A 13,014-nucleotide genomic window follows, 5' to 3' on the forward strand; every position below is an offset into this window, starting at 1 on the left:
CAGGAAGTATGGAGTGGCCCTTACATCATATTAATCCCAGTTTGTGTTCTTGACATGGGCTGATGTTAGCTAGAAAGAAAAAATGGAAAACAGGACACTGGTACTTTAACTCTTCTGCTTCAGTGTTCATTAGGATGTAGCAAAAACTGGACCTTATATTTAATGACTGGCTTCTCATTCCCATAGCTTGAGGGCTCACTAGAACAAGAGAAGAAAATAAGGATGGACCTGGAAAGGGTCAAACGCAAACTGGAAGGGGATTTGAAGCTGACCCAGGAGAGTCTCATGGATTTAGAAAATGATAAGCTGCAGTCGGATGAAAAGTTAAAGAAGTAAGATACTGTTTGTATTGTACAGAATAATACAGGATCCTGGGACTTGCCATTTCAGACCCATTAACCCCAGAATCCTGCCTGCTACAGTGGCAGACACTGAATGCCATTTCAGAGGAAAGTGACCTAAGAATATTGTGCAGTGCTGAATAGGGATAAGAGAATTCCTTCCTGGTGCCTGCAGTTTGTACCCTGAAGCATGAGATTTGATTGATCCCCATCTTCATATGCATAAAATGAATATTTGTGAGCGTTTTAGCTGACCAGAGAGAAGGACTTACAGAAGTCTAAAAAAGGTGTCTGCCTCATCTAACCTGCTAACAGTACAGTTGTAAGACGTCAGCTCTGTTAAATGTACTTATCCACTGAGTTTGAAAAGCAATTTTATTTCCATGTGACCTTTTACAAATAACAGAGATAAGAAGTTCTCACCTATAGCTATTCATAATATCAGAAGTCCAGCCAGCACTGATACTGTACAAGGTAAGGACGCTTTACATATAGTAGCACAACATATGAGTGTATCATCTTAGCTTGGACAATACTGTTCTGACAGAAGACTATATTTTTTCCAAACCCAGTGGTGGTGAGTTGTAGTGATATTATAACAGCAGCATTCTTCCCATTTCAGCTCTGAGTCGGCACTTTTATTCCCAGGTCTTTATAAGGGGACTATAAAAATTTGCTTTAGAAAATCTTTGCTTCAGCTGGTAGGGTAAATCTATTACTGCAGAACTTTATTTTCTTTGTCAGGAAAGAATTTGAAATAAGTCAGCTGAACTCCAAGCTTGAGGATGAACAAACCATAGTGATGCAACTCCAGAAGAAGATCAAGGAGCTGCAGGTAATTTTTTTGTCTTCACTTCTTCTGTGTCAGGAATGAACTCTGGCAGGGGATAGAGAAGCATGGAGAGTGAGGGAAGGCGAGAGGAAGTGGTGTGCTCTCATATGTTTCTGCCCTGGATACATGGCACAGAGAAGGAAGAAGGTGAGCTAGTCGGCCTGAAGCACAAATGCTGTGGCAGACTACTCTGAAGCATGGACCGTAATAAAGGAGGCTGAGCCATCTGAGAAGAACTTACACATAGGAGACCATCCCCAAGCCTAGGGAGCCTGAGGCTAGTTTGACAAAGAAGAACCAATTTTGGGAGGCCACCTTCAAGCACAGGGGACAGAGAAGCCCAGGCTTAACTAGAGGGACCCTGGGTTAACTAATGCCATGGGGGTTCAGGAAAGGCAATAAGGAGGGAGACTGAGAAGGAAATCTACATGAGAGTGGGTGCAGGAGAACATAAAGAAGGAAATTGAGTACCAGAAGGCTCAAAGCCTGGATTCCACTTGGGCAAACTGAAGAATTAAATTGTGAATCTGGCTCACAGATCTTGAGTTACATGCTGTCACAGACCTGTGTGTTAAAGGAAAGGAAAGATACAAACTGCTGTGATGTGATATAACTAGAGTTTGTCACTAGTGATCATTAAGACATAAAACCCAGAATCCATTCCAGAATAAATGCTGCTGATCCGTGGAAGCTCCATTACTCTCCTGTGTTCTGTATCTGTCAAGGTAATTTCCTGTGCAGGATGCTGCACTAATTATGCATTGGCTCCTTCCCAGGGCAAAATTTGTGACTGAACAGCTCTGATGGTCCCAGTTCAGAGGTGAGAGAGGAAGTTGAAGAAAGAGGTCTTGAGGCCTGCTCATTACCCAGGCACACCTCAGTCTCTCACATCCCAGGCAGAGGTTGAAGAGTACTTGCTACACAATGGCTATTACAATAACGGGAAAGAGCCCCTTACAGTTTTCTTGAACAGTAATTGGGAGAGGAGGAGATACTCCTCTGTCCCACTTCCAAATAAATTGCTTTGCTTATATTCCTGGTCTGCAGACTTTGGACTCAAGCTTGTAGAGAAAGCACTGAGTGGTTTTAGTAGGCTATATGATGCATAGGTCCTGTTCCAGCTCCAACACTGACTTGTTTGTCACTGGGGAAGGTACTTCACCGCTGTGGCTTGGTTTCGCCATTTCTAAATTGCAGCATGTATGACATGAAGCTGTTATGAAGTGCTTTGAGCTTCTCTGGCAATTGCTATGGAGGTAAAGGGTGTTACGTGCATGTGTGTCTTTGCCTCATAGGCTCGTATAGAGGAGCTAGAAGAGGAGCTGGAAGCAGAAAGAGCTGCCCGAGCCAAGGTGGAAAAGCAGAGATCGGATCTGGCTCGAGAGCTGGAGGAGTTGAGTGAGCGGCTGGAGGAGGCTGGAGGAGCCACTGCAGCGCAGCTGGAGATGAACAAGAAGCGGGAGGCCGAGTTCCTGAAGCTGCGGCGGGACCTCGAGGAGGCCACGCTGCACTATGAGGCAACAGCTGCCACCCTGAGGAAGAAGCACGCAGACAGCATGGCGGAGCTGGGGGAGCAAGTGGACAACCTGCAGCGTGTCAAGCAGAAACTAGAGAAAGAGAAGAGTGAGCTGAAGCTGGAGGTGGACGACCTGTCATCCAACATGGAGCAGATGGTCAAGGGAAAAGTAGGGCTTCCGAGACTTTGTACACAAACATACAAACAGGGGCTTGTTGTAAAGTTTCCAGAGAAGCAGAGGAGGGTTGGATGATTCAGGAGAGCAACAGAAAGGGTCTGGAGGCTTTCACATCTAGGTCATTTGTTTCACTCCATCCCAGGCTGGTGACGACCTTCTGATGGATATTGGGTGGCTTATTTGAAATGAGTTTGGTCCTGCAGCTCAGTCTTTACCAGTCATAGGCCCTTATCTCAGAAAGTACTTCTGTGATAATGTCCCTCTTAGCATTCCCTGAAGAGCACCCAAGGGCTGGGGGGTGATGGAGACTGAACTATTCCTCCACCTCACAAAGAAGTCCCTCTGGATCACTGGTTTGAGTCAGATCAGCAGGGAGGTGTGGAGAGGGGGTAGTTTACACAGCCACTGCCTGTACTGTTACTTTGGGTAGATAAATTGTGGGTGTAGTCTTCTGGGTGGTTAATCCCATCCCGCAATTCAGAAGTTTGAAGAAACTTACACTTGTGCATATGATACCTTTTGAAATCATTGCAGGAGCTTTCTACCACATTGTTTCCATTCAGAATCCAAGGCTATCATTAAAGAAAATAACTATTTTTCTGTCCTCTTGCATCACCACCTTGCACTCATTTTATTTTTAAGAGTTACATTTTAAAAAAGTATCAGAGGGGTAGCCGTGTTAGTCTGGATCTGTAAAAGCAACAAAGAATCCTGTGGCACGTCTGTTAGTCTATAAGGTGCCACAGGATTCTTTGTTGATTTAAAAAAAAAATCTCTGGGGGATCATTTCTTCTGGGTCACCTTAAAACCTGAGCCAAATCCTAAAGTCATTAGTCAAGTTTTACTCAGGCAAGAAAACAGGAGGCAGAATGTATAAAATGGCAAACACCATAACAATCTTATTAAGTAAACTCCTTGCTTATGCGTATAATAATAACAAAATACAATGCAAGTCTTCTCACTCCAAAGCTCATTGAACAGAAGATTTTAACTTCTGCCTTCCAAAATTCTACTTGTCTGGGGTGAAAATATCATTAGTGTTTTTATTTTGAATCCTTGTATTATAGGGTAAACCAGATGGTAATGTACCTGGGCTGGGAAGTTTGCAGCTTTGTGTGTCTTTTCTCTCAATTCCATTAGTCGAATGCAGAAAAACTTTGTCGCACATATGAAGACAACCTCAATGAGACAAAGACTAAACTGGATGAAATGACTCGCTTAATGAATGACCTCACCACCCAAAAAGGAAAGCTGCAAACTGAGAATGGTAGGTATATGCAGCATCAGTGAGCTTCTTTGAGTTCATTGCAGGAATGTGCTAGACCCTGCAGGGAATTGGAATTCTGTTGCATGCAGGTGGCTGGGTGGAGAGTAAACACCTAGTTAGATACTACCTGTGTGGTACCGCAGGTGAGCCTTGCCTCACTTCCCTTCATCCAGGTTATAAACATGTCCAGATAGATCTTTTTTTAATCAAAGAGCATCCCCCTGCCTTTTACAGGTATCATTTATTAGTGACACCCATGCGTGCAAGTAAAAGCTCACTCAAATACACCTGGCTTTTTCTAAAAGAATAAGCTTTCCCTCAGGCTACCCTTGAGCTGTGCTGCCATCATATCACCTCAGCTAAACAGGGCGATGCTGAGCAAGGTTCAGCTGTGAAGACCCTGAACAAGAAACACCTAACCTAGGTGCTGCAGGCGGTAGTGGTGTTAATACAGTAGGCGGCATTCTTGTTTGTGTGCTAGGCCCCAGCACGGTGTTAGGGCATTGTGCTTCTGGACAGGCATTCTTTCAATGAGACGTGAAACCAGTGTCGTCTTAGTGATCATTCAAGATCCTATGCCACTTTTTGAAAGAGTAGGAGTGTTAATCTCTGAATCTTGACCAAATTCCAACTCTGATCACTGTTTTGTTAACCAAAATTCCCATGTATTTTCACTTGGGCATTATGTTTTTCATTTCCTATCCTAAACTAGTGTGCAGCATTGCTGTGGACTGTTAAATGGCTGCTGCATACAACCTCTGCACTGGCTGTATTCACGTGGTGGCTAAAGTGTTCCCATGTATTCTCCTGACCTGCCTCATGGGAGTCGGGAGGTTGATGTTTCTTAAGTGCTTTGCACTTTGGGGAAAAGGTCTATAGAAGTGCAGTGTACAGTAATAAAAAGTATGAAGGAAAAAAACAGTAATTACACATGGATGCTAGTATATGTCTACTTCAATGAATGATGCAAGAGTCCAACTAAAATGAATGCACCACTGTACATGCCATGTGTAAATAAACTAAAAGAAACCTTCTGTTGGGTTTGACCATTGCATATATCTGAGAAGGCAGACTCAGATGCTTTCCTTAACAAGAGATCAGCCATATTCACTAGGAGGGTTGGGTTGGGCAGGTGTAACTAAACCTTGAATTTGGCCCAGTGGGATAGCAAGCAGCACATGTTCCAATCTTGCTTGGTTAAAATCCCTTGGCAGGTGAATTTGCAAGACAGCTAGAAGAAAAAGAGTCACTGATAAGTCAGCTTTCCAGAGGGAAGACGTCATTCACTCAGCAGATTGAAGAACTTAGAAGACTGCTGGAAGAGGAAACCAAGGTAATGCTTTGGCTCTTTCGCCCCATTTGCTTATGTGTAGGCTTTGGACAATGATACATTTTACTTAGCTGTAATAAAAAAAGGTGAGATGGCTGGAATGCTTGCTGATTGAGATGAATGGGAATGGATTTGTTTACTTTTAACATGGAGGAAAACTAAAATCAGACATTTGGGCCTGAACATTCTGATGCCAGTACTAATAGGACTTTCTGCATCTGAACAGGACAAGTCAGAGAGGCGAGGAAGAAAAATCAGTTATACGCTCTCTCTCTTTCTAGAAAGAATCATTCTAACAGGGGCTCCAAGCAGTAAAAAGTGTTCCATAAATACTAGAATTTTCATTTGGCTGCTTATGCGAATTAATTAGAACATCTTTGATCTCAATGCTGGGCTGGACATGTTGCAGGGAACAGGCTTTCTCGTGGCATTTAGGTTGTTTCTTACTTCCATTTGGACCAGCAATACCATGAGAATGTCCCTTCTTGTACTCTTCCCCTCCCCTCAGCTGTGGCCAGACACTCGGAGACAATATGGAAAAGGAACTGAAGTTTTTGTAACCTAGAAAGGCTCAGTTTGGATTGTTGGGGACCTGTTGGTTGGGACTTCTTGTGTCCCAGACTGGTTTGCCATCCTTGACTATAATGACGTAACCTTTAATCCTGCAGTCCAAGAATGCCCTTGCTCATGCACTGCAAGCTGCCAGGCATGACTGCGATCTTCTACGGGAGCAGTTTGAAGAGGAGCAAGAAGCCAAGGGAGAGCTGCAGCGGGCTCTGTCCAAGGGAAATGCAGAAGTGGCACAGTGGAGGACTAAATATGAAACTGATGCCATTCAAAGAACTGAGGAGTTAGAAGAAGCCAAGTAAGTGGTTTCTATTAGCATTGCCTTCTTCCTGTACTCCACTGGGAGAACTACACTCCATAGCATTTTAACCACCCTGAAATATGCAGAGTAAGAGAATTACAGTGCTAGTAGTTTCCACACTGTCATCTGAATGTATGCTCTGTCTGTGTTGTGTTTGCCATCTCCAAAGGGTTAAGAAAGAGAACAATCATTAGTGCCATTAGTCTGGATCAACACTTACTTGATAACTTGCTTGAGAGCTATTCATAGAATCATAGTACTGGAAGGCGCCTTGAGAGGTCATCTAGTCCAGTCCCCTGCACTCATGGCAGGACTAAGTATTATCTAGACCAGGGGTGGACAAACTTTTTGGCCTGAGGGCTGCATTGCCCATGACTGCCCCCTGCTGCCCCATCCAACCCCCCCTCGCCTTCCTGACTGCCCCCCGCCAGGACCCCTGCCCCATCCGACCATCCCTTCTCCCTGACGGCCTCCGGAACCCCCTCCCCCATTCAACGCTCCTGTTCCCTGCCCTCTGACCACCCCCAGCCCCTGAATACCTCCATGCCCTCTACCCAACCCCCCTCCACCATTACCTGCCCCCTTACCATGCTGCCTGGAGCACTGGTGGCTGGTGGTGCGGCTGCACCAGGACAGGCAGCCATGCACCACGCAGCACAGAGCACTGGGTCAGGCCGGGCTCAGCAGTTGCATTACTCCAGGAGTTCGCAGCCCTACTGCCCAGAGCATTGTGCCAGCGGCGCAGTGAGCTGAGGCTGTGGCGGAGGGGGAACAGCGGGGGAGGGGCCGGGGGCTAACCTCCCAGGCCAGGAGCCAGGCAGAATGGTCCCGCAGGCCGGATGTGGCCTGCGGGCCAGAGTTTGCCCACCTCTGATATAGACCATCCCTGACAGGTGTTTATCTAACCTGCTCTTTAAAATCCCCAATGATGGAGATTCCACAACCTCCCTGGGCAATTTATTCCAGTGCTTAACCACCCTGACAATTGGGAAGTTCTTCTTAATGTCCAACATAAACCTCCCTTGCGTCAATTTAAGCCCATTGCTTCTTGTCCTATCCTTAGCGGTTAAGAAGAACAAATTTTCTGCCTTCTCCTGTAACAACCTTTTATGTACTTGAAAACTGTTATCATGCCCCCCCTTCAATCTTCTCTTTCTCCAGACTAAACAGACCCAATTTTTTCAATTTTCCCTCATAGGTCATGTTTTCTAGATCTTTAATCATGTTTGTTGCTCTCTTCTGGACTTTCTCTAATTTGTCCACATCTTCCCTGAAACGTGGCACCCAGACCTGGACACAATGCTCCAGCTGAGGCCTGTTCATGGTTGTCTTACTGCTCTGCCCCATTTTTCCCTGCATTAGAAAAAAGCTAGCGGCTCGCCTACAGGAAGCTGAGGAAGCAATTGAGGCAGCCAATGCCAAGTGCTCTTCCCTGGAGAAGACAAAGCACAGGCTGCAGAACGAGCTGGAGGACATCGTGATTGACTTAGAAAGGGCCAATTCGGCAGCGGCAGCCCTGGACAAGAAGCAGCGCAATTTTGACAAGCTCATCAGTGACTGGAAACAGAAGTATGAGGAGGCGCAAGCAGAGCTTGAAGCTTCCCAGAAGGAAGCCCGCAACCTGAGCACAGAGCTGTTTAAACTGAAGAATGCCTATGAAGAGACTCTGGACAATCTGGAGACAGTGAAAAGGGAAAACAAGAATCTCCAAGGTAGGCCATGCATAACAAGCTCAGCAGTAGTTAAGAGAGAACCTGGTCTTCTTGAGATGTGGTGCCCAACTGGCAACTTCACGGACCTGTAGAAGTTGGATAACATTAGTCTCACTGCTGCACTGGAGCAGTGAGAGGTGGTTGTTCCTTCTATCACTAAAATCTGTTCTATTTTCCTTCTTTAAATCCAGTTTTTAAACAAATTTGGTGCTGATGAAAGATGCTGAATTAACAGCATTTATCCACAGGAACAGGAGCAACATATAGGCAATTAGTGCATGCTTTTCTACACTCCCCTGCCAAAGTACCCCAATAGTACCCTGCAGCAGGCTCTGTCTTCATGGGATAAAGAAGAAATCAAACCCTTTCCATAGCTGGCCAACTGCTGAGCCTGCCGACAAAGGACCTAACTGGTACCAGTTTTTTATGGTGCTTTTTGTAACATGGAGCACTTTTCTACTAGTGTTTGAGAGACAAATAGCTTCACTGAGGCCACTGAACAGCCATTTTGTAATAGATTTTTGGCCACGATCCCTTAGCAAGTATTTTGAAATGTCCAGTCCCATGTAATTAGAAAAATTTTAACGGAACTGCACTAAGTTCTTCAACTTTATTGGCTTGTCGTCTAGAATTTTGTTTTGAGCTGTTCCATCCATCGGACACTTATTGAACAGAGTTAAAATTTAAAATATTAGGTCCTATTTCAAAAGACCATGGAATCATAAAGGAACTCTTGGGTGTTTGTTACCCACAGGAAATCCAACCAGTGCTTCATATAGGCCCAGAGGAGTTCACATTACACAATAATCCCAATCATCACTATCTGCCTTTTTGCCAGTCACTTGAGTGAGCATAAGTCTTGAATGGGCATGGAGAGTTAACATACCCTGTCATTGTTTAGAGCAGTGGCTCTCAAACTTTTTTTTACTGGTGACCCCTTTCACATAGCAAGTCTCTGAGTGCGACCCCCCCCCCTTATAAATAAAACACTTTTTTTTACATATTTAACACCATTATAAATGCTGGAGGCAAAGTAGGGTTGGAGGTTGACAGCTCGCAACCCCCATGTAATAACCTCGCGACCCCCAAGGGGTCCCGACCCCCAGTTTGAGACCCCCTGGTTTAGAGGTGCTACTTGGAGTAGGAGTGAGGAATGTAGATGGACTGCTGCATGGGACATCTGAAGTTTCATGGACAGAGCTCTTCCAGAAATTAGGTTTGCTAAACTGCAATAACCAGTTTAAAACTGGTTATGGAGAATCCCCACACAAAAGATGCACTGGTTTAATTAAACAGATTTAAGTGAAATCAGTGCAACTTCTGTGTGTATAGACAAACCTTTAGCAAGTTATTTGGAAGGTGATTTTTGTAATCCCTCTCTGGCCCTGGTAAAATCATAACATTATACTTGTATGTACAGTACTATGTTTCTGGGACTTCAATGCTAAATTCTTCTTCTTGTCATTTCAGAGGAGATTTCTGATCTGACTGATCAGATTAGTGAAGGAAACAAGAGCCTTCATGAGATAGAAAAAATCAAGAAACAGGTTGAACAAGAAAAATCAGAAGTTCAGTTAGCCCTGGAAGAAGCTGAGGTAAGAGGAACGGAGGGTGGGAAGGAGGTTTGTCTGTTGCTGCATCGCTTTCTCAGTCACACAGCAAAGAGCAAACATTTATTGCCTATTATTAGGTGATATCATTCTCTGCTCCTTTGTATTTACACACCAACATTGCTGGCCTAAATTTTCAAAAGTGACATGATTTTGCCAGCTTCAATTTTTGGGTGCCCAAACTGAGACACCTGTAAAGAGGCCTGATTTTCAGAAACTGCAAGAAACCCTTCCTCTGAAAATCAGGCCTCTTCAAAACAGCTCAACTAGGAGCCTCCAAATTCCCAGTCACTTTTGAAAATGCAAGCTGCCGAGGGTAGTGGATTTGTTCATCCAATTTAAAATCTTACTGAGTACGCCAAATATCTTGTATTCCTCAGCAAATTCTTAACTCTTATCTTCCTCTTTGAGAATTAAAAGCTAAACTTTATGACGTTTTATTCTAAATAATGTCTCACTATGGATTGCACTGAGATTAGTGCCCTTCTTTCTTTCTACAATGACAGTCTGCTAAGCAAGAGTAGCAGTCCCATAAACCCAAATGAAAAGAGGCCATTTAGAAAATCTTTAAATCCCAAAGGAGTTTGGTAAAAATCACTGAACATCATTGCAGTAATTTCTGCAGTGACAGGCATGCATACATCCAGGGAGGACCCACCTCAATTTTTGAGAGTGAACCAGCACTACAAAATTCATTACATTGCAGGTGGAAATCTACTCTTGATTATTCATTTAAAAGATTGTAGATTTCTTGAGGTTTTGGTGAACTGCAGGGCTAGGTTGCTCAGTGTATCATGGCTAATATAGCCTGTGGCAGGGGATTTTTTCATTAAAGTCAAGTGCTGAACTTTTTGTGTCAGTATCTTATTTCCCTCCTCTAAACAATGCTTGCAAAAATGAAATGAATCAAATACCTGTAAAATGTTAATACACTGAAGATGTGTAACTTTTTTTTGGTCTGTTACAGGATGTTTTATACTTGGCAGGGATTTCATGGCCATGTAGACAGGTGTTAAAATCAGAGCGGAGGAAATAGCATCTTTTTCCATAGCTCTGGGGTGCTGAGAGTGATTATATGTACTGCATACATATTTATCTCATTAGAGAGACTACATCAGTTCTTGGGGATATAATGACACACCTGACTTTCAGGAATTATGTGGAATACTTCCCACACCCATACAAAAGCTCAGCAGAATTCTAAGTCTGTGAGCAGATCAGCTTAATGAGTGCAAGTAAAGTTTGTGTGTCATCCCCAAAATGATGATGTATCTTATTTAAAAGTCACTTGTGGAGTGATTTTTTTTGAATAAGGATTTTTCTTGTGAATCTGGGTTGCTGGCTGTTTTGATGTGCAGTACTTTTGTGTGCTGTTGTCATTGGTGGCTTATTAGTGTGGTGTGTTTGTTAAAATGAATATAGATGGTGCATGGTGACCAGAAGTAAGGGATAATTTGCTTATCCATGTCTTTTGTATGTCATTATTCTATTGATATCATCTCCTGAGACAAATGTAGATCAGTGAGTGACTCTGATCTCTTCACAAGTAACCAGTCCTTACCCCAGCTAATCTGCCTGCTTAAATCAGAGGAAGTTTTGGCTCAGTCATAAATGAGTCTGAACTCCCACTGACTTCAATGGGAGTTTTGCTTCAGTGAGACCTGCAAGTCTGGGGCCTTAGTATTTAATCATAAGCTATTACGTAAAATCTCTTGATCGCAATTTATAGGGGAGAACAAAAATAAAGGTCCTGGGATTTAATAAGAGGTTACCATATAGTTTTCTTACAGGTTTTTCTTTATTTTAATGGAAAAGGCAAAGATCTTTATAGCTACACATTTTGTCATGAAAACCTGATACTTTTCATCCTTCCCTTCCTTTGGATGTCAGGTTATAGCAGGGGTTGACAACCTTTCAGAAGTGGTGTGCCGAATTTTCATTTATTCACTCTAATTTAAGGTTTCGCGTGCCAGTAATACATTTTAACGTTTTTAGAAGGTCTCTTTCTATAAGTCTATAATATTAGAACTAAACTATTGTATGTAAAGTAAATAACGTTTTTAAAATGTTTAAGAAGCTTCATTTAAAATTAAATTAAAATGCAGAGCCCCCCCCCGGACCAGTGGCCAGGATCCGGGTAGTGTGAATGCCACTGAAAATCAGCTCGCGTGCTGAAGTTGGCACGCGTGCCATAGGTTGCCTACCCCTGGGTTATAGATTCACATACACAAATCCCACTGCCATCAATAGGAGCCATGCATGCTTCTAGAACAAGATTTGGCAAGAAGTACAGGATAGATGTCTTTAATTGATGATCATGTGAATGCAGATAGTTAATTTCGGCAAACACATGTACCTATTGCTGGAAGGCTGATGGGGGGAAAAAAACAGATTTAGAGAGGTTTTGCAAACAATCCTGTGGCTGAGTTCTGCTCCCACTGAAGTCTTTGGGAGTTTTGCCACTCACTTCAGTGGGAGCAGGATGGAGTCCTTTTACCGTTACTGTGTAAAGCTTTTCTACATACCGTTTTTGTATTGGTACAAAAACTGTGTAGACAAGGCCTAAGACATCAGTTGTCAAACTGTGTTCTGTTTGACCACATGTAGTCTGAAGAGGTGACTACTCATGTTCCCAGCTGTCAAATTGCATTAAAAGACAGGTAAACACATTAGGAAAGCCAGGTTACTTTTCTCCAGAAGCAACTGTAGTTGCCACAGGTAGATGGTGATGGGTGAGAAGACAGTCAGGGATGAGAAGGAGGTGTCCAAGGTCAATCTCAATGTTGCGATTCATACTTTGAAAAAGTCTAAGGACCTCTGGCCTAAGAGGCTTGTTCAGTTGTGTGCATTTTATTTCAGGGAGCCCTGGAGCATGAAGAAAGCAAAAGCCTTCGTTTTCAACTTGAAATTTCTCAGATTAAAGCAGAGTTTGAAAGAAAACTGGCAGAAAAGGAGGAGGAAATGGAAAACATTAGGTACTATACAGTGAGAAAATTGTTGTAATGGGTGAAACTCAGAAGTTCTCATGGTTCTTCAAGGCTTCTGCAAGCTTTTCTGATCATTCTGGAAATCTGGCTGGAATAAAGTTTCTTGCAAAACTTTAGAAGGAAGCACAGAGATGTGCAATGCTAAAAACAAAACCAACAGTTGAACAATTGTTCTGTTAAATGGGTCATGTGTGAGTAAGAATTGGATGCAGTCCACTTTTTCCAACTAGTTTGGCCATCCCTAAAAATACTTACAATTTCTTCTGCCTACCTAAAAGGCAGGGGTGTTCCATACTGAGATTAATCCTGGCTGCAGTAGCATGACTCATAATGCAGTAAGGGAGCATATGAAAACCAGGTAGATTAACCAAAC

General features: G+C 43.3%; 1 protein-coding gene across 1 annotated transcript in view; it reads left to right on the forward strand.

Moving 5' to 3' along the window:
- Nucleotides 1–13,014, forward strand: part of MYH15 (myosin heavy chain 15) — a 66,458-nt gene that overhangs the window by 42,679 nt on the left and 10,765 nt on the right. The window contains 9 exon segments of the mRNA XM_039525165.1: nucleotides 187–332; nucleotides 1,086–1,176; nucleotides 2,469–2,858; nucleotides 4,008–4,134; nucleotides 5,349–5,467; nucleotides 6,133–6,329; nucleotides 7,695–8,044; nucleotides 9,515–9,639; nucleotides 12,514–12,629. Of these exon segments, the coding sequence (XP_039381099.1) occupies nucleotides 187–332; nucleotides 1,086–1,176; nucleotides 2,469–2,858; nucleotides 4,008–4,134; nucleotides 5,349–5,467; nucleotides 6,133–6,329; nucleotides 7,695–8,044; nucleotides 9,515–9,639; nucleotides 12,514–12,629 (1,661 nt within the window).

The sequence above is a fragment of the Mauremys reevesii genome, linkage group 1, assembly GCF_016161935.1.
Source record: "Mauremys reevesii isolate NIE-2019 linkage group 1, ASM1616193v1, whole genome shotgun sequence".
Taxonomy (NCBI): domain Eukaryota; kingdom Metazoa; phylum Chordata; order Testudines; family Geoemydidae; genus Mauremys; species Mauremys reevesii.